Below are 23,645 nucleotides of genomic sequence, written 5' to 3'. Positions count from 1 at the left end.
ATTACCAAGTATATTAGTATGTCTAATTACACATGTGTAGCCGATGCAATGAATATCTGCTTTGCAGATGAACATACATTGGCAACGCTGCCAAATATTTTCTGTCTCTTTAATTTTTGTAATGCATTTACTTCCACAGTTGAGAAACTATATGGGAGCAGACTCTTTATTTCTCTTCAATAAATGTTGTTAGTAAATTTAACTAGTGAAAAAACGCTTTCTGTTAAAAGAAATATTATTAGAAAAAAAGTCTCAGGAAAATTCAGGAACCTTTCCAGGGAAATCTAAAATAGTATAAAGCAGATCAGGAACAGAAAATTTTATGAGAGAACTGTGTATCCGAAAAGTTGTTTGTAAATAAACTTAAATAATATTTCTCAATACTTTTCATCAATAACATAGAGGTATTTTAAAGGTTAATATCGCCAGTAAGAAATCTCTCAAACCAACGTCTTACAGTTTGAAAAAAGTATACTTAATATTTTGTCGATATGCATAGTAGTCTAAAAAAAGAAAAAGACGAATTTTACTACAAATAAGAAAAAAATAAAGAACACAATACAAAAAAATAAGTTATTTACTACGAACGTCTTGTTCCAATCACAATTGTTGCGGACTGGCTAAAAATGGGTCACTTAATATGGAAGAACCTAATATATACACATTGTAAAGAAACCCAAATCAATATTTAGTGCATGAATAATAATATATTTTTAGCGAGTTTTAAACTTCGCTAGATTTATTTTCAAATTATTAAAATATTTTTATGCTTATGTGGAGGATTCTATTCTTGAAATTCGTGTTGCAAAATGATCGTGTTCCAAAAATGATCGTTCATCAATAAGGATCAACTAGACCATGGTTTCCCAAACTATGTTCCGCGGAACACTGGTGTTCCGCGGATCCAAAATAGGTGTTCCGCGGAGCCTAAATAGATATTTCACAAAAATTTAGAGTAGAATAAAAAAATTGTTAGTCTTGCTAATACATAAAAATTGTTCATAAATCTGATAAATAAGCTTGTAAATATATGTTAAATATTCAACATTGATGTGTATAAAATCTGGAGGGAAAAGTTTCATAAGTCGGTGCTGTTTTTTTTAACTTTAAAATTTGATCCTATTTAAACAATATTTTTTTTGTTAATTAATCACACGATATTAGTGCTTGTTATACGAATTTTATTTATGTGACTAGATATGCTACTAGCAGTCACTGTATTTTGCATAGGCATGCACTGTTGACTAAAAAAATTTCCACAAATTTAAAAAATGTTATGAAGTAGTCGTGAAAATGATAAACTATGTAAACTCTAGACCACTTCAATCCAGATTATTTAAAATTTTGTGCGATGAAATGGGTAGTGAACATGAAGAACTTTTATTACATACTGAAGTGAGATGGCTATCCAGAGGAAAAGTACTATTAAGACTTGATGAACTTCGAAATGAATTATTAGTCTTCTTGAAAGCACAAAATAATTTGCAACATCATTTTATAAATTTTTTAACAAATCCTTCCTGGTTGATACATCTGCATATCTGGCGGATATTTTTACAAAGTAAAATGATGTTAACTTATAATTACAAGAAAAAAGTATTACAATTTTTAATATGAAGAGATAAAATTTAATCTTTTGATAAAAAATTACAATTTCAGATTTTATCGGTAGAATCTAATAATTTTGATTGTTTTCCTGTCTTGGATATGAATGTTTAAATGAATTAAATTTTCAAGTAGATAAAAAAGCTTCACAAGTATTTTTAGAACACCTATATTACTTGAAAATAACTCTTTCGGAATATTTTCCGAAAACTAGTAAGGACGATTCCTGGATTCGGAATCCATTTTCCGTGACAGTAAAACCAGTGGGCTTAAGGGATTATGAGAATTTAGTTAACGACTCTGATTTGAAACAAAAATATCAGCCATTAAATGATGTCTGGGCTAGTCTGACTGAAGAGTTCCCCAAGGTGTCAAAACAAGCTCTGATTTGTTTACTTCCGTTTTCCACGACGTATTTATGCGAAGTGGGATTTTTGGGAAGTATATTGCAACAAAAACAAAATACAGAAATAGACTCCACGCCACGGCAGATATGAAAATACAACTAACCAAAATTGTGCCTGATATAAAAAAAATGTTATTTAAGAACCCAAAATCATCAGTCATTAGGAGTTTTATTTATTAGTATTTTGATGTTTATTAAATAAATTTAATAACATTTCTTTAATAACATGTTTTATTTTATTATGAATTACCCAGACTAAAAAATAAGTTAAGTGTTCCGCCAAAATTTTCGGATTTGCCAAGTGTTCCGTCGCTGAAAAAGTTTGGGAAACCCTTACTAGACAATAGTGCAAAAGATGGAACCAAACAAAGCCCTCATTACGACCAAAAAAAAGGGGTTTCCCATAAATAACACGCAAGGATTCTTCGGTACATTGAATGAATATTTCTTTGTTACTATTTATATATAATATATTATACAAAAAATAAGTAATCTCTGTTTATTTTATTTTGCAATTGATACTAGTATTGCATTTTTTACAAAAATATAAATTCTTCATTGACTTAATAATCATTTATTCGTATAAAAATTCTAATCTTAATTTTCTTCAAAATATAAAATTAACGGCTTAATTATATGTAAAATTAACGCTTGAAAAGTGCAGCAATGACTAAATGTATAGAGTTGCACTATCGCAAGAAAAAAAATCATACAGAAACAAACAATGAGCTAATACTATATTTTATTTCAATGAGTAATTCAATGTGTAATTTTATTTATAAACTCACATTTCATAATTCCTTCTATGTTCCTCTATCTAACACTTCAAAATGTAATATTTTATAAATAAACTAAAACTTATTTATTTATTTAATTTTCATTGCTGCAAAATGTAAAGTTGATAGTAAAATGGAAAACTGTTACTGCTATAAATTATACCCGACAGTTAGTGATACGTCTTAAAATGTTAAAGTCGTACTTTCAAGTTAATATTTTCCAGTCAATTTTTATTATTCGACACATGAATTTACGACCGAGTCACTCCAGAAAACCTTGAATTTTCTAAGGTCAAGCGTTTGTGTCCTTCAGCCATGGCAAAAGCTCCAGACAAGCGGCATTAAATTTATATACGTGTATATGTCGTCTTTCGGTTCTTTCGCCCACAGTCTCGGCGCATATCGAGAGAAGAAAAAAACTACCCGTGGGCGTAGTTAACGATCATTTTTTGCACATTTCGCATTATACACTTTATTTGCACGCTGCCAAATTAAGTAACCGATGAATATATTACTGACCGCGTATATATTGTGCAGTAATGCCACCGCAAAAATAACTATAATTTCGCACGAGTTTTAGACGTCTTTAATTAACATCATTGCGTTAGTAAATGTTTGAAATAAGATTTTTATGAATATGAACGCTTATCAGGATGTGAATCTCGTATGGTTGTAAAATGAACGCACGCCTATTCAGCAATATCAACTTATGAAAATACTTCGCATTCTAGCCCTGACATATTCAGGTCAATTCACTAACATTATTTTCGCTCACTTGACAGCGAATATCCATTTTGACTTTTTTTATTATATTTATTATGTTTTAGGTATTACACATTTGCATTGCAAATTCACTTGGGATACACGTGAACCCGCAATTTTTATGTCAATCTGAGCTTGAACGAATGATACTATAAAAGTTTTCGTTTACACCGTTCTATAAATGTATAGATTATTTTTACTAAATTTTATTAACTTCCTCAAACCTGAGTTTTTATTTTTCGTACAAAAAATATATTTGTTAAATTATTTTATTAAGTACAAACATACATTAAAGGGGTATGAAAAATATTAATTTGTATTTTGAAATAATATGGTGTACAATGTAATGTACAAAATGTCCCGGTGAAAATTAATCGAAAATGGCTTCAAAAACAACTAATAAATTATTGTATATTGCAATGTGCACTAGGTCTGAGGAGTTTAAAGGCAAGCTTTTACTTATATCAAAAAACTAGAAAACCACCCGTTTCAACCGATGAAATTAATAAACTTTATGAACAATGTCAAGAAGTATCCAAAACAATATTTATGAAACGGTTACCGAGAAAGAGAGCGGCACAAAACTTCTTTGATTGGAATTAAGAAACTCGTTCCTTGACTCACCAAATGCAGTGAAGTCCATGGTGACTAATATTTATTTGAAAATATTACTCATATAATAAAATTCCTTCCAGATGATTTTCATACGTTACATATTTATTCCGGCTCATAATCAATATGTTACGCCTAGTGGTAGAGAACAATCTTGACATCTGGTTTAAACATGATGGAACTACTTCACAAACAATCGTAAATTATGTGTGAAAATTTTCACGAACCTGAATAATAAATTTCTAATTGTCTTCTCGTTACCAGCTTTGACGGACTTCGTTGTATTATTAGTATTGTAAAAGATCAAACATTTCAATGACAACGTATTGAGCGTACAAATTAAAATGTTTTATTTTCTTCGTAAATTTACAATTTTTGTATTAACGCCAAAGTATTCTAAGCGTCATATGACATGATTGACGGACTACCTAATTTCGCATATGCATTGTAAACACGATAGCCGAGGATAAGCTACAATCGCTTTGTTCAGTACTTGGCAAAGTTATTGTATTTTACAGTGCTTGAAAATATTAGACCAGACGTTAAAAACCGGTAATGTAAACACTTTGAATGTCGCTTGTGAATACATCCAGTCAAACCAAGTCAAGGAAGAACTGAATTCGAAGAAATATTTGGTCAAGTTGTAACGTCATTCTTAAATTCGGATCAAAATATTTCGTTTTACCGAAATCAGTCTTCGTTACAATGAGAACATTTTGTATAAAAGTTTTTTAGGGACAAATTGAAGATTCGTTATATTGGGAATTTCGTTATTTCGGTATTCGTAACAAAAATATTTCACTGTAGTTGGTTTTAGAATTTTCGTTATTTTAAGTTGGGTTTGGTTAATTCGTTTAGGTTTGGGTTTAACAGCAAATGAACGTTTGGCAACTGTCATTGACCAGTGAAAATATACCTCTCATGATAATACACATTCACTGTAACATATATACTAATTTTGTGTTTTTTTAATATATAATATAATATTAAAGTAAGAATATTTTTTATTCTTTTTTTTAATAAATATTATCATAATTTATAAAAATCTAATAATATTTCAGTACTAAATTTTTGAAATAAAGAAATACCGGTAGTAAAAAGATTTTCTGATATTAATTATAGCTTTGTAGTCAATTCAAGGTTAATAATAACGTTATAAAACGAGAAGTAATAATTACAAACATACACTTACGTTACGTCAAGTTGCATCAAGTTGTTTTTTTTATTAATATTGTTCTTATTAATTATAATAACAATAACACATTCCGCGATTAGTTTAACATCTTAATAAATAAATATTAAAATTCCAACGTTAAAGCAATAATCAATATCATCAAGAGGTTTTATCTCAAAACAAATTTATTTGATCAGCTCCTGAGTTTTTTCATTAGTTTTAGATGAAACATGACGATAAGGCGATACGATATAAACCATTTGACCAATCACTATACAGTGTACTTAATGGTGACTCTAACAAGTATGACTAAACTAATGTGACATGTCATTTCATCCGCTTATGTATAAATTGCAGGTATTGAAAGGATTACGCGTATAATGCATAGTAACTTGATACTTATAAGTAAAACGTATTTAAAATTCAAGTTTAAAGTTGAATAATTCCAGGAACAAGGCAACATACGTGACATTAGTGATAATGATAACCTCGTATAAATAGTGCTCGAAGATAATGAATACGGCATTGTTGTAATTATTTTTAAATGTATAATCACAATACAGACAATAAAAATAAGATTTGACAGCAAGTAGTGTCAATGAGTTATCGATCATAATACATAGATAGAAATAAATTAACACTCCTTAGTAACTGATTTCACTTTCGTTAGTAAGTGTTCACCGAATTCCTAATTTTAAAAAAACAGGTTCAATAAAACAGCAATATAATTAAATAACACAAACACGTGCGAATCTTATGTGTGTGAGAGTATAAACATTTTTTATAAAACTTGATGATACTACACACATCAGAAAATGTTTGCTTTTGCTATGTCTAGTCATCACTCGTAATGTGTTTATATAAAAATGATGTAACGTTTTTAATTATCAGCATGTGGTATTTTTAACAGTTTTAACTATCTCATTCAAAGATTTATTATTTTCATAAAATGTTTATAGGTGCAATTCAAATATACGTTAAAAAAACAAGGTTTAAAATGCATAAACGTATTATAATAATTTGTTTATACCTAAAGAAAATTACTATATTATATGTTAGAAATACATATTATATGTCGTGGAATCACGTTTATGCGATTATTTTATGTTTACAGTATTATTATAACATACTATTTTTGGTAAAAACACATCATAGAAAATGTTTTTGGAGCAAAATCGCGTTTGAATGAAAGGAAAGTAAATTTTCTCGTGTGTCACCAAAGTTTTGACACGCAGTATTGATTAACGATTACCTCTAATAATTTCATTACATATTTTTTTATGCCTTTTAAGTTCAAATACTTGATTATTCGTGTTGTGGTTTAATTATGTAAATTGTAAAGCAAGTACATAATCATTTTTTATAGTTTTTCAAATGCTCTTAATTACACCAATTTATTATAACTACTTCTTTACGTTTTGAAAATTATAACAAAAACAGTACTATTGTGATGCTGAAGTTTTCCTTTCAGATTTATAAAAAGACTTCTAATTAAGTTTCTAGATTATCATTTATTTAATTGTAGGAAAACATAAACTCGTTTTTAAAAGTTAGTACCGGAACGGATAATATTAATTGCAGTTAAATTTATGGAAAAATATGCTCTATAATATAACACTATTTTTTAAAGGAACATTAAAATGTAATAAATATGATTTTCTCATTTATTGACTAATACTCGCATATATAAGAAAATGATTAATTAAATAAAATAAGGCAATCATCGATATATGATAAACTTTTAAGTCTAGAAATAATAAAAGCATTCATAGAAAGTAAATCTGAAATCATTTTTACATGTTTCATCAAATCGCATATTTTACGATGATTATATAATATACATTACATATATCCAGCAACTTATAACCTATAATTGTTAGATATCAGAAAAATTATTTCGATTGTCTCGCAAAATAAACTTTAAGCCAAAGAAAGACCTTTCAACACTAACTTGTGTTACTGCAGTTCATGAAACCATCATTTCAATTTTGTATAAATTAGGATATGTATTTTTATTTTCCTCCCGAAGTTTTAAAATATGTTTTTTATGTCTAATAATTGTACATGGTTAAAATAGATAATTGTGTTTGTCTGCGTGCTTGAACATGGATCGAACCGAAATAAACCGATATTTTTTTTCGATTCAGCTCCGGTTTTCGTTCCGACATTTCGTTTTTGGTTCAGTTCCGGTTCCAACGAGAACAATCCACAGAATCAATAGTAATGTGTACTTTAAACCATTGGACTATTAAAACACAATTTTGCGTAATAGTGTCGAGTTCAACGATTAAACAATTAGTGATGCACTGAACGAGAAAAACAAAATCTCTCGCATATTAAGTTATAAACGCCGGCAGGTCGGTAGGCCTTTGTAAAAAAGCTACCATAAAACAATGGATTAGAGCTCGGCGCACACCGTACGTTACAATAGACGGATATATTACAATATGTATTTGAATTGAAGTGTCGGTCATTAATTTCAAGGAATTTGCATCCCGAAATATGTACATCACAATAACGCTTTAAGCCTGTTCAAATGTCAAGTGTCATACGTTTCCAATCCGTTCAAAACTACAACACAACGGTTAATCGCAGTACCAAACTTATTATTAAAAAACGGTAGAGGATACAACTAACGCCTATCTGTCGTAATTGGCCGTTGCAGCAAAAAGTGAGCGAGCACAAAATCTCCTTTGGCACCCCAAAGGGCGCATCCAGAGCTATTAAATTTGGACTTACTCAGTTTATTAAAACTCAAAACCATGAGCATAAAAAAACGGCTTCCCTCTTCATGTCTAAAACCCAAAGTTTAACCCACTTCTGAGACAACTGGATAATTCTGACGCAGACACGGAAAGAGGATTTCAAGTATTTCAAGTTATTCAAAATGTTGCACAATATTAGTTAACATTTTATAACAAAAATAAACACCACTGACACAAAGGCCAGTGCACTAGATTTACGTGAACGAAATCAACACTCTTCTGGTAGTGTTGTTGACCGTCCGATCTGGTCAAAGAGTTCAACTCAATCTTCGATACGACTTTGTATTTAATTATTGCGTAAATTATTTTATTGACATATTTTAATTATTGTGAATTCAAGATCACTGAAACCGAATAAAATACTTTTTAGATTTAAAACGACTAAACACAAGACCTCGACACCGTCAGACCCTGAATCGGCAAAGATCATATTTGCGCAACTCCAGATCAGTGTGTGCATTAGATCAAACATCCAAAAAGCACTTGTCTACCTATACATATACATGCATGTGCAGATAACAACAACTAATACATATAGAGATGACATCATGTCCGACAGTCGCAACCACATGCCGAATGGAAACAGTCCTTGGCTATGAATGCAAACGATTAATCGTCGCCGACACCACGGTCACCGTGTACTCAGGTGTGTGTGTTTGTGTGGCACGGTGGGAATCACTTTCGTACCTGTAGTCCGAAAAAAGGTGAAGTCATAGCGCCGTTTGCATAATTATGCTAATTGGCTACGTTCGACGTATCAACTATTTTACATACAGAGAGCATTTCGTAACTAGAATATAAATACAAATGAACCTAGATATTATAAATAAATTAAAAATGTACATATATATGTATATAGCTTGACAGAGGTGAGAAAACGCGCAATTGTGCGGAAGTATGTATGTGTGAATAAAATCGTTAAGGGAACTACGCAATTTCTCTGAGAAGAGGGCGATTCTAGATTATTCCCCTTTGCAATAAGTGGGACATGACCCCTCTCGAGTTTGTGTGCCGTGAAATTTTAATGAAATTAATTTATATCTTACATTGTAATATTATAATAATCTACGTAACGAACTCAATGATAGTCAAAATAAATTATAAGATCAAATATCATAAATCAGTTCAACTTTAACTGCGTTTATAAATTAAATGACGCATTGTAATATCTAGAGAAAATATCTATAAAAAAAAAATAATAAATTAAATTCGATGTAATAATCATATATAATCATGAATTACTCATTTAAATGGATTATTTACTGATTATAAATTAATAAAAATCATTTAACTGTCGATCTATCTATGAATAGGTTAATTGTGTTTTAGTACACAGCTAAAATAAGCTAGAGGAATGTGAAATTATTGACGAATTATCGATGATAATAAACGGTTGTAGGTACATATATTTTATTCGTGCGAAATGGGCCCTAGTTTCGTTCCTTAATATAATGTCTTAATTGCAGATTTTATTATAATAAATTAATATATTATAAATAAGTGATTTAAACTGATTTACAGTTATAACTATTATACCAAAAATACCTAGTCTCTTTTGTATGAAAAATAATAAATATTCTTTATAATCGAACTTTTAATAGAAAACTTGATTGAAAATTTATGAATCTATTCACATAGTAGAACATCTGTTCTCGAATTTTTGTGGTTATGGCATTAAATCGCTAGTTTACCTTCATTATATTTAAATTCGTACTTAAGCGCAATCAAATTGTTTATTGTTGTTTTGTTTAATTATTCAAATGACCTCTCATTTACGTGTGATTGACCGATTATTAACAAATAAACAATGAAATATAAAAAACAATCAATTGCATGGCATTTTGTGTACGCGGTCTAAATGCTAATTTACTTGCTGTAGATAAACATGCGTGTACTGCTGGTCTACTATTTTGATGATAGACTGAACACAAAAATGTTTGTTAAAATGCTTGAAGGGAAAATATATAGTTATTCAGATATATAATAATATATAAATAGATGCGTAGAAGGACTGACCAAATAAAATATGTCATCAGATCAATAAATGAAAAGTTTTGATTTCTTGTTAGAAAAAAATTAGCCAAACGGTGGTTGTAAGCCAATATCTTAATCATGAAGATGAGATTATCTATTTTGTTATGGCAGTAAAGTATATCCATGTTTTTGTACCATTTACCCGGAATTAAACGTACGACCTTTGCGTATTGATTCAAAACGCACGGTGCGTGCTTGCGCATACGGAGAGGTCTGAACTCAGCTGATCAAAAAGCCGGGCCTTATCAGCTGTTTAACCGGCCGGCTTCAATTTACCTCTGATTTCGGCGATGTGAGAGTCATACTCGGACTTGCTGCGAACGAACTCCATCCTGGCAGCCAAGTTCTGGAACGAATGCTGCTTGTAGTCATGGTGGCTCCTCGCAGAAAAGGTTTCGTCGGATGGGAATTTTGATGATGTTTTGGAACTATGGACGGCTTGACTCTGGCTCTGATAAGCTGAATCCTCGAATATGCCTTTATCGTCCGATGGAGTCCTGCTGACCGTTTCGACTCTGACGCTCGAAGAATATGCGTCTCCTGATGATTTTTGAACGGTGATCTTCTCAAAAGTTACCAGCTTGACGCCCGTCGCCAGATCTGCCGGAGATCTTGGGGTCGGTTTTAGTTTAACGTCGAATTTGGGACTCTCTCCTCGCTTTCTTCTCTGCTCTTCCCTGAGTCTTCTCTCGATATCTGCGACGTCTACTACGTCGGGGGCGTCCGAGTCGGATCGGTTGGGAGAGCCGGTGTTCCAGACTCTTTCGTAGAATGTTACACGGTCCCGAAGGCGGGTAGCGGGGGACGGGGGGCCGGGGGACTCTGCCCCCGGCGGCGTGCGCTCGGAGCGCTCGCCCATCCGGCGTCGAGTTCGCTCGGCGGCTCGATACTGACTCGGAGGCTCGGCCTGAGGGCCCCTCGTTCCCTCGCCCCCTCCGCGCAAGCGCCTCTCATCTCGCCGGCCGGCCTCTCTTGTTTTCGTATTTTTTTATTATTCTCCTTTCTACATTCGATGCGATACGCGCCTCGACACAGCACTCATGTGTGATAGTATGTGCCATCCAACTTCGAAAGTGGAGATAACGCGTTTTAACGTCGCGTGCTTCGGTTAAAATTATGACATTATGTTCAACTTGGGACGACGGTTTACTTCCGTTCTGTGGATACTTTTAAACTTTTGTAGTTAACTTTTTGGGTAACTCAATTTTTAACACCGTATACAATAAGTGTTAATATATAATGTGTACATTACATATGTATTATATATAGTAGCCAATGATTTAAGGAAAAGATTTATAAATTATTTTAAGCCAAATGGATATTATAATAAATATATATAAAGTCTTAAATCGAGTTGAACTCTTGGTGCCTTTAGTGTTTTCTTAGCTATGCCAGATCTGATAATCGAAGTGGAAGCTGCTGCTTTTCTCTGCATTTGGCGTTAGCTCCGCTGGATGCGAGTTCAGGGCTTCAGAAAAGTGGAAAGCTCCAGTTGCAGTAAAAGTTTAAGTAATACTGAGCTTAATTGTCATTTCAATTGTTAACTTATATTTAAACGGCTTCTGAAGTGTCACTATTTATTTCAGCGACCCCGAAAACTATGAATTTGATACCAATATAATTTTTTTCATGTCACCTCTGCTCTACGGGCTTAGAGATGTTTAACCCAGATCGTAATTCATACATAGTATGTGTACAAAGTCTGGTTGAAATTGCTTCAGACGTTCCATAGTTATGCCGAAACACACACACACGTTTACTTTTTTATATATAGAGATTTTATTAGAATAGTTTAACTGTCAGACAGGTGCTTGTGTATGTTGTTGCATACATATAGTAACCGTGAAATTTCAGGTTTCAATACCTGCTATTATACAGTTTATTGTCTTTTTGTGTTTGTTAAACGGTCGGTTATATTTAAAAGCGAAATTTTCTTTTGTCATTTATGCCGTTTACAATTTGCTAATATCCAATATTATTAAACCACTAAAACGCGATTTCTTCCCATATGCTTAGATCTTGTACAAGTTATTTAAAACATGAAGATTATGAGTGGTCGTTTGATGTATTATTGCATATTTATCTAAGATTATTTCTGCGTTAGGCAAAATAATAAATATATTTTTTGAAACTATGCACTTTATGCGAACGACGATATGCTTTGATTTTATTTAAGAGTATAATATTGCATAACTCTAAAGTAGTTCATGTCAAATGATTGTGAGGGGTGGCAGGACTACATACGAACCTGTTGTTACGTAAGTGAAAGTTTAATAGTGAATATTTATACAAAAAAGTTACAAAAAATTGTAGAAACATAAGAAGATTCCTTGCCTAAGCTCTAACGGCAAAATGACAAAACTCCTTTAAAGAATTTATTAACCTTCGTTATAGAGTTTATAATAGTAAGTATTATGCTAGACTATTTAAAATGAACATATAATATTAAAATAAAATATAATCAAGTCTTATGAACTCAATGGACTCAAAATATGGAAAGATAAGAAGCTACAATATAATTCACGATTTTTTAGCAATATTACAATTTTCAATGAGTGAAAAACAAACGAGGAATATCTAAGCCGAATATAATAGGAGGGCGCAAAAATAATTATCACTTCTCAGAAGTCAAAAATCCACGTCAAAACCAATAAAATCGTGCCGTCAACGTTTAACATTGCAATTCAAGAGAAAAAATAGTCCAGTCATGAAAATTTATTATATAGAGACTGCCCAAACTTTCGTTTCTCCATGTCTGATTTTACAACCGAAATGCATTTTTTTATACGTTATAAACAATAATTAATTTAATAATTACAATTAAAAATGTATATAAATGTAAGAATATAAAATAAAACGTGAAGAAGAAATTGAGATAACCTAAATTATAAATATTTGATGAATGATACAAATTAAACTTGTCTTTAAATTGTAACTATATGATACGAATATTATAAGATATAACATTTCTACGGGTTACCGTAAAAACCTACTTATTTTACATGAATCGTTCTTATTAAAAAATCAATACGGTTCTACGTCTTATATATTATTTAAGTGCAAACATATATTTTTTTAAGTCTCTACTTCCCCCACAAACTATACCATTTTTTGTACAATCATTCAAATACACATCTGGGATGTGAAAAATATGGGGTGATTTTACGTAGTTATTTCGGTTAACATTGAACGCATATGCTCACTGCTACTCAAAAACATAAGTTTACCTTCAATTCACACCAAAAAATATTACGTTATCGCTTATCTTTTTGTGCACTTTACATGATTCATATGCAATTAAGCTGATAAAAAAAACCGCGATTGATAACATAAATTATACAGTAGGAATAAAACAAAAAATGTTGAATGGCGCCAGTTCGGATAAAAAATTCAGATCAATTAAGAATAGCGATACCCAACCATGTTAATATTCTAGCTATTCTAGATCGTGGCATTTAAAGATTATAATTATTATCATACATGGATTGAGCGCGTATAGAACATTTTCCTTCGGGCATATTTCCTTACTTAATACATTTTTTTTATTATTATTTTATATACACACTCTGGCGAGACAATGAGAGGTCGTACCCAATGCCAACACCAAATCAGTATTGCTCGTAAATTTTAAAATTCAAGGCCTTGCCGAGAATGACCGTCTCGGCGAGCGATCTTTGAGAAGCAACGAAATTCCTCACAAAAGGAGGCCTCTCTATCTCCCTCTAAACTACACAACCGAGCCAAAGCCGTGGGGTAGATTCAACGTCCACGATAATGTGGCCTGTTTCATCGATTGGTCAGTAGCAGTGCTTGTGTATTCTGGACACGCGATATCGACCGTATTTTTTGACCTTTGCGTCTGTGACCATTTCGAGTCCTGTGTGTCAGACCGATTTCAAGCCTTTTGACTCACTATAATAAAAGCGTTAATTAATTTCGCAGCGGATGTTTCTGTCTGCTACCCGTGATGAACAAAGTTAAAGTTTATCTCTGATCGAAAGCTTCTACCGTTGAACAATCTACATATCGTCGACGCCCGCGGAATGTGATAAACATATAAAAGATAAACATTGCTTCAATTTGCACGTCTGATTCAATAACGCGACACCAATGATATCACCGAGAATTCTTGACCTCAACGGTTACATGAAAATCCAGTTCTAACATAGAATTTACTGTATGACATGAATATATATTAAGTGAAAGTATTTTTTAATCCACCATTAAATCAACTACGGATTAATCTATTAAATAATAAGCGAAAAACCTGTTTTATTTATTAAAAAGTTACGTAACTACAAAAAAATGAGAGTATGAATTAAAAAACTACATGCATGATTTCATCTAATTGGTTTAATTCATCCCACATTCCAATTAAGTGAGAATTGAAGATGTTATTGATGTGTGTGGTGAGAGTGTAAGATGAAATACACTTGACCTTCGATCGCTGTCAATGTCGTATTATGTCATTGCTATGGATATGATTTTTATTCTAAAACCTGTTTTTGTAAAATTTAAAATTCTCACATGACGCATTTCATTTGTGCTATATATGAATTTTCTGCGTAACGTAATAGCACTAACATGCACCTTGAATTTTTTCTTGAGCATCGCGAAAATGCGAATATCCTTCAACGTAGCATTGAACCCAAAATGCCAGGTCAGGGAGGAGGCTGCGCAGACAGCATCCCCAATGGACTTTTGGTTCAAAATTAAAAATACAAAATTGTCTACTATAATCAATGTATTATAAGATATAAATATATTATTAAGTATTTAAAATTAATACTATTAATTGGTACAAACGGTTTGTTTTATTCAATGTGGATATGATATGTATTATTTATTATTTATTTATTTTATTAATTTATTTAGCTTAATAGCTAATCTTTACATCTAACAAATTTAGTAAACATATATAAAAATATATAAAAAATACATAACAGAAAGAAAAAATAAAAATATACAATAATAAAGTCTTAATATTATAATTTATTTCTATATGTACGAAGGTGTTTTTTTATTCCTTTTATGAAACCCGTTATATTTTTGTATATATTAGTAATGGTGTTTCACCACATTTAAACAATATATATGATATATCCCTATATATTTTAAGCATTGTGAACAGGATATAAATGGATACTGTATCATAATATCAAAATAAAAGGACTGTGAATAAAAATATATAAAAAGTTTTATCTTAGGGCATAAAACTATGATTTAACCGCTTAAAACATAATCAAATGATACACTACTGAAATTAATAGACAAAATGCAACATTTACATGTATTAAAAGAATACGAATAAATGTAAAGACGCTTTTCAAACAACACACCCCATACGAAATTAAACCCAACGCGCGGGTCCATCATCTGTTCCGGATCAATATACCAATGCCAGACACGTGGCTCTGTTGTGTCTGCAGCTTCCTCCTCGCTGTCACCCTGACAGCTGCTGCTCTTCTGACAGATTGCCGCACATGCGCAAAATGCAACCCCCAATTGAGGGTCAAAGTTCGCCAGCGGACACAGATACAACAACCCCAAGAGCAGCGTTGCATAAGAAAGTACATGCATGCATAGTTACGTGAACGAAATAATGTATGGTGACTTTCACGGTAGCCTGACGCGGCACATTTACCAAGTGCGCCATGACATGCACACACATATACACCATTGTTCCACAATATATTTTATTATATGCATGCCTGAAAAACCTGTTCCCCATTGTGTTCGCATCTCGACAAACCGTGAAGGCAGCCACCAGCAGTCAGATCTTTATCGTTTCAAAAAAAAATGGCTATGAAGCTATGATAATTGGGTCTTCATACATTTGCGAACTTTTATTGGACAGTTACGTTGCGCAACGATTATGTCAATTCGTTAATGTATGTTATTAAATTATCGATATAAATAAACCACTACCACCTGAAGCTCAAGTTTGCGGTTACGCGATACCCTCACCGGTCTATTGGATACACAAGTCAATAAATTATGGTAATAGTGCATTAATGCAAATGACTAGCGCAACTTTCGCAAGTTTTGTTAATCTTAACTGGCGCGATAAAGCCGCTATATTAATCGAACAAGCTCGGCAAATTTCGATGCGTATTAATCTCTCAGTTAATGTTAACAGGTCAATGCAATGTTGGCACAAATAGCGTATGATACAATTCGTGGGCATAGTATAAGCCGGTCCAAATGCCAAAGAAACAAAATAAACGCGTAGTTATAACCGTCAAATTTTCAAAAAAAAATTTGTTGGCGGGCGAAAACATAAGTATTATTTTGTGGTTACCAATATATATTTAAAAGATTATCGTATGCATGGATTTAAAAAAGTATAATCTGGGGTAAAAGAATTAACAAAATTATTGGTTGTAGGACCAAATTTCTATAGAAAAGTAGATAAAATTTTCATTTTCATTTTTTATATTATTTTAATATCTATTAAAGAACCTTTTTACTGTTTTCCTCTAAGATTTTTAAACAGAGTTATTAAATTTCTTTTTATAAATATGTTTTAGTTTTTGCATTTTTTATACCCGGCATTTTGGGACAAGGTGGCAAATAAAGTCGGCTAACGAACTAAAACGAGTTATTTACAAGATCTATTTTCAAAACTACGGCAGTTATCGTGTCCTCAAAAACCCATATAAATGACCAAAAAACATATTTTTTTTAAATTGAAATTTAATTTCATTTCAACTTTCAAACGTTTTTTTACCTCTTTACTTTAATGATACGGCATTGATTTTTTAAGTCGCGTTATAAGTCCCTCTGCATCTTTTAAGAAATCTATGTACATAAAACTCGCAGGAATAAAACAAAATATTAATTTTGAATGTGTAGACGAAAGTAACAATACATAATCCACAAGAAAGCTTTAAAAATAAGATAACTTATTTTAAATAATATATCTAGTAAGCTTTCTTAAAGAGTGTGTTTAACTACTGACGGTTATCAAAACACTTTTATTTAAAAAATATTCCCGAAAAATAGAATCCTACAGTAAATGCGCATACTTGCGCATAAAATGAATATAATTGGCACTATTACACCCGATAGTAAAAATATATAGAAGTCCTTAATTTAATACAAATTTACAAGTAACAAAATATTTTTCCGAATCAATAGATTGCTTCCATAATGTTATAATTTAAAACATATTAACACATTTTTAAGTCAATTTTATAGAAAAAGCAGCAAAATGTATAATATTATCCATATCATCAATATAAAATTAAATATCCCTTCATCCAAATATCTTTTAAAAAAATCTAATTCTTAGCTAATTATCAATTGTTATTAAATAATAAATTGCATATAATACAAAAGCACAAGTGGCTAATGACACCTCCGTCGGCGTTTAAAAGAATTACATTAATTTTAGTAATTTATAAGAGAGTTATTTAACTGGTAATAATTTTAAACGTTTATTCATGGATTACTATATACCTAAATAGTATTGTAATATTATTTCGTAGCGTAAGTGAGAGTTTTTGTGAGAGCCCCGTACGTGGCTTTTGGCAATACGGTCGCGAAGCGACTGACCCCCATATGTGATTCGAGGCATTAGAAAGGTTGGATGAGTAAATTTATCGAATAATACAAAGCGACTACAATAAATGTTTATTTTTTTATTAAAATTACTCTTATCTAATATTATTATAATGACTTTCATCAATTTATATTTGTTCGTCATTAAAACATAAACATTTTTAAAATGTTTAAGCAATCATTTTGTACTCCAGCTACTACCCAAAATCAAAGAACAGCTTATTTTAACAAATTTCGCCGACCATATTTGCACTGTACCTTATCGAATTAAATTACTACAAGTTTCGCATAATAGTCTTAAATGAAATCACTGTAATGTATATATTCTCCTAGAACGCAAACCAGCTCACTCAACAATAAATCCAGTTTTGCAGCGTCTTAAAATGTTTACATTATTCTCTAGCCTTTTGATAGTGTCCTCTACCCACGCGAGATATAAAGCGAATTCGCGCCCATAAATGGTAAATCTCATTATTTTCAACTCGGTAACATCAACAGTAAAAATAATAGTTAAATCATTACGTATCAATCGAGATTGTCATTATTGCAAAATAAAACGTTTCATATGTCAACAATAGCATAGCATGAATAATAAAGTACGTGTTCTATAAGTTCGCAGAACTCGTTTATTTATAGAGAAGATGCAATTGCATACGGCGCCAACTAATCAATGCATATTTTTTTGCTTACTAATATAAACAGTTCCAAGTATAGCAACAAACATAAATCGGCAACATCAACTCACAGTTTTTCTTTATCACAATCCAAATGATTATGCCTTTGATAGATGACTTTGCTTAGTGTTTGTTGATCATTTTCAAGGCTTAAATGATCACATAAGTATTTTTATTGATATCATTGCTATTTGGTATAAAGGCACTATTAGTCATTTGCTTTTTATTTTGTATTTGTTTACTTACGAATAAGTTAACAGAAAATCGATATTGACCTTCACTATTCGTGATATTCGGTTACTGCTGTGTGTTCATATGCCAAAAAAGTTGTAAATATTTCGAACTGCTTAACTATTCATAAATGATAATATTAAAAATGATTATATATTTTTTTAATGTTCATTATTTTTAATTTATTATACTGGTGATTTTTTATAAGCTTGACTTGAATGTAAAATTTAACACCTATAAATATGTATAAAACATAGCTATGTTTATTATTATGTTTTAAAAAGCAAATTGGGTGTAGTACATTTTTTACTACTGAACTGGGAATAGTACCTGCGAGAGGTGATAGTGAAGAATATAAAAGCAACTATAGGACAACTATAGTTATAGTTAAGCATTTATAATGAAACGTGTGACTAAAATGACAATTAATGTTATTTAATTTATGATCCTATCTGCTAGAAAGACGTCACTCCGGATACAAAAAATAAATGTTATGTCGTTATTGTATGTTTTGTATTTTTATCATCAACTACTATGTAATCCACAAACTCCTTCTAATGTAACAATTTAATGTAATTATATATGTAGTCTAATGATTTATAAATCAAAATTATATAATTAATTCTTCTCTCGAGTGCCTATACTTCCCGACGGTGTGGAAACAAGCAAACGTAATAATCCTTCGCAAACCGGGAACAGACCCTTCATTAGCCTCTAGTTACCGACCTATAAGTTTGCTACCCGCTGCAAGCAAAATTTACGAAAAAATTATTCAAGCCAAATTATTAGTTCATGTTAAAGAAAATAAAATCTTGCCCGACGAACAGTTCGGCTTTAGAAACGCACACTCTGCTACTGATCAACTTCATCGAGTGGTGAAACATATCCAAAGGGGCTTTGACAAGAGAATGTCCACTGGAGTAGTGTTCCTGGACATCGCCAAAGCCTTCGATCGTGTCTGGCACACAGGCATCATATTCAAACTAATACATTTCAAATTCCCTGCTAATTTAATTAAACTAATCAACTCTTTTTTAAATGGGAGAAATTTCAACATAAAACTTGAAAATCATTTGTCAAATCCCAGACCTATAACTGCTGGAGTGCCCCAAGGTTCAATACTGGGTCCTTTATTATTCACTATATTTACGAGCGACTTTCCAACCAAGCACCGCGGTAACGACATAACTGCTCTATTCGCTGATGATACAGCTATTTTGTGTACCTATAAAAATCCTCATCGAGCGGTAATTAAACTTCAAAATAAAATAAAAAATATTGAAAAATGGTTCGACAAATGGCTGGTCACTGCAAATCCACTAAAAAGCGTCGCAGTAATGTTCTCTCTTAGAAGAAAAAAAGCCTTTGCTATAGAAAATTTAGCCAAAATTAAAATGTATAATAAACCGATAGAATGGCATAATAAGGCCAAATACTTAGGTCTTACCTTAGACTCTAAACTTTCGTGGAAACCACACATAGACACTCTAATTCATCGAGTTAAATACACAAGAGCTAAGCTTTACCCCCTTCTTTGCCGCAAAAGTAAACTAAGTATAAAAAATAAACTGCTAATTTATAAAGCAATAATCAGACCCGCAATGTCTTATGCATCCCCTGTGTGGGGATACATTATAAATACTCGCAAATACCCTCAAAAATTACAAGCCCAGCAGAATATTTCACTGAGAATCGCAGCAAACGCTCCTTGGTATGTTCGCAATTCGATGTTGCATCAGGATCTAAAAATAGACACACTTAAAAATCATTTCGAAAGGCTTAATAATAGACACCGCGAACGAATACAAAATCATGCAAATGGCTTAATAGCTGATTTGTTTGATTAATTCCAGTTAATATTTCTTAAACTCTAATAAATAAAATAATAATTAAAAGGTGATGCGTGTTAACACACACAGACACCAATCCTCGTCAAGCAGGTGAGAGACTTAAGTCTAGAAACTGCGAAAAAATATTAGATATTATAAATCAAAATACCACAATGAAAACAACTCTCTTGATGATTTCATAACTGATTCATAAAAGTGTTTATTCTTTATGAACAATACGTATCAAGGTCAAACGTGTTTAGAGTGCAATGAAACCGTAGCGCCTTTGAAATTAAACGTCAATTGACCATATTCGGTACATAGACGCCAAACGGATTTAGAACAGACCAAATAAAAATGTTTTGTTGAGCGCATTGTGTACAAATGTAACACAATTGACGTAATACGCGCTACGTGTTTGTGGTTTATTAGTGAAACGATGGAAAACCAATGGTTTTAGTGAACATGTAGCAGAGTCGAATCGATAACCGATAAGATAAATGCATCGAAAATAAACAGAGAGAGAGCTTAGCTGCTTAGTTATTGATAATATATCGAATAATACAAAACATGTTTGGGTGAAAGGGTCCAGTTTGGCGTCTAGCCGCTTCGTTACCGAAAGTATGACGTCACGCGTAAGTGTGTCAAGGTGGCTACGTCATTGACATCTAGCGGCCGTTTGGTAAAGTTTTAAAATAAAAAGGAAAATTTTATGTATGAATTAAAGTGGTTTTCAACGTAACATAAATCGTAGATGCTTCTAAATGTAAGAATAGTTTAAATCATTTTTTTAATGTGAGGTCAGTTGTGACAAGGATTGTTAATTCTATAACTGAAAATTGATGAAATATGAAGGTGATGAAGTAGGTCCCCTGAATTTTAAAAATAAGAATTGTTAAATGACGCAATATTTTATATGATACATTATTTTTTTAAATCAATGCAAAAAATATGTTTACATAGTAAGATGAGAAGAATCGGATTTTTAGATCTGGTGATATTGAGAAAAATATGTATATATTATATATAATATAAGTGGTTTGTATTAATTATTGCAAAATAAATAATAAAAAAAAATTTTGATAAATGTCTCATAATAAAATTCAATTTTAAATGTATAAAAAAGAATGTTGATTAATTTGATTTGGCTGAATATATGTAGATATACCTGTGCTTATTTGGTCAGTAAGTTTGTTTATATTAGGTTTTGAAATATGCTATGTTACTATTTTAAATGGTCAGTAATGATCTGTTTCAAAATTAAATGTTATATTTTGACAGGGGATTGCTATTTTATTTAACAGAGAACGGTAATGCGCGTTGCTAAACATACATATTCCTAGCCTTTTAAAAAATTAAAAAATAATAAAAAAACAGTATGCATCAGTGGCGTACGGTGGGTGTTAATATTGGGTGTGCTATAAAAAATAAAAAAAACGTACATTTTTTCATTTTTATTAGCCGAGGTTTTGACATGCCTAAACTGCCTTACAGCTTTTTCCCATATATAAATAAATAAATAAACATCAAACTTAATCTAAAATATTATTATATAAAAATATCAAATTTCCAATAAACATAAACTTATAATTATTTATATATAAAATCTAATCTTCCTTCTTTCATCATAAATTTTTCTATCACGCTGTCACAAAAAGTGCTCTTCTTTTTAATATCCATAAGGATCCCTTTTTCTATTGAAATCAAGCTAAGGCCACATAGCCTTTCTTGGCCTTGGGTACTTCGATAACAATTATTAATTCGTTTCAGAGCAGAAAATGAACGTTCTGCTGAAGCAGTACTGCTTGGAAGAGTTAATATTAGTTTGCCTAATTTATCTATTTCCTGAAAACCTGACTCAAGATTATTTGTGTTCATAAATTGTACAAGCTCATGAACAGATTTCTCTGCAAATTTAGGTAAATGATAAAGAACAGCAAGCTCATTTTTTAAACTTATATAATCAAATAATGCTCCATAGAATTGTTGCAGTTTGGTAAGTAATTCATTTGGAAATTTTTCTTTATATTGCTCATATTTTTCTTTCTCCAGAAGGGGAAAATATTCCAATTTGGACATTGAAGAAAAACGGTTTTCAATTTGCTTACATATATTATCAACTATTGTATTAAATAGTTGGCTAAACGCGTGCTTTTCTTCAACAAGCAAATCATTACTCAGTCTTGGATAATTTTCTTCCGTTACATAAGAATCCCATAATGTTTCATAATTATTTTCCTGTTCATGTCTGAGTTGTTGCAAAATTTCGGTAACTTTCTTACAGCAATATAATATGTCAAAAGATTTGGATTGTAAAATGTTGTATAACACATCAGTTTTTCCAAAAAGGTTTGAAAATATGTGGAGAAGTTTTCTTGTTTCAAAATCTTCCAAAAAGCTAAGAAAACCTCGTGCTTTTATTACAGTGTCGGGGTCCCATAGTTCACAATTTTTCACGACGTCTCGAAAAAAGTCCGTAAATTCATTTCTGTATTTTCGCACTGTGTTACTTAACCGTGATGTATAATTTCATCTTGTAGGTGTAACAGAAGGAAGTCTTTTAGCTAAAAACTCTTGTAAAGCATTTATTCGTTTGGAAGATTTCGAAAAGAATGCAGACAATCCATTTAAAGTTTGAAAGAATGATTTGCACACTTTTATATTGGAAAGACCTTGTTGTAATGTTAAATTCAACATATGAGCATAGCAGTGTGTAAAAATGGCCAGTGGATAAACTTCGAGTACTTTGGCTTGCAAACCATTAATATGCCCACTCATTACACTCGCCCCATCATAAGTCTGTCCAACTAATTTTTCTTGAATTTGAAATTCTTCAATTATATTTACAACGTGGCAAAATAAGCCATCGGCTGTTTTATCAGAGCTAACGTCTGTAAAGCCAATAAACCGCTCGTAAACTTTATCTTCATAAACAAAACGCAAAACTGTTGAGAGCTGTGAGTTCGTCATTATATCTGAAGTTTCGTCAAGAATAATAGCGACAAAATTTGCTGAATTTACTTCTTCCTTAATATTATCTTCAATTTAATTTCATAACTTCTTTTTTAAAATGGATTATTCAAAATATCTTCAACAGTATTCTTCATCATTATTGGGGTAAATAAAAAAATATAATCTAGAATAGAAAATTAAATATTGATCATATGTAAATAAGATAATAAACTATTTTACGCCAAAATATAAATAATGAGTG

General features: G+C 31.4%; 1 protein-coding gene across 11 annotated transcripts in view; it reads right to left on the bottom strand.

Annotated features, from left to right (window-relative positions):
• Msp300 (Muscle-specific protein 300 kDa) overlaps positions 1-23,645 on the bottom strand; it is a 151,882-nt gene that overhangs the window by 93,602 nt on the left and 34,635 nt on the right. For 10 of the 11 annotated variants that reach the window (XM_088182736.1, XM_088182737.1, XM_088182738.1 and 7 more), the window contains exon 1: positions 10,411-11,025. The exons of the other annotated variant lie outside the window; for it this stretch is intronic. In XM_088182736.1, coding sequence (XP_088038862.1) covers positions 10,411-10,993 — 583 coding nt within the window. In that variant the 5' untranslated portion in view covers positions 10,994-11,025. Of the gene's footprint in view, positions 1-10,410; positions 11,026-23,645 lie in introns of those variants that run through there. 11 annotated transcript variants of the gene reach the window in all.

This window comes from Plectrocnemia conspersa, unplaced genomic scaffold (assembly GCF_051122295.1).
Source record: "Plectrocnemia conspersa isolate PC_06_02 unplaced genomic scaffold, ASM5112229v1 ptg000003l, whole genome shotgun sequence".
In the NCBI taxonomy this organism is placed as follows: Eukaryota; Metazoa; Arthropoda; class Insecta; order Trichoptera; family Polycentropodidae; genus Plectrocnemia; species Plectrocnemia conspersa.
This window is presented reverse-complemented; position numbering and strand designations above follow the sequence as displayed.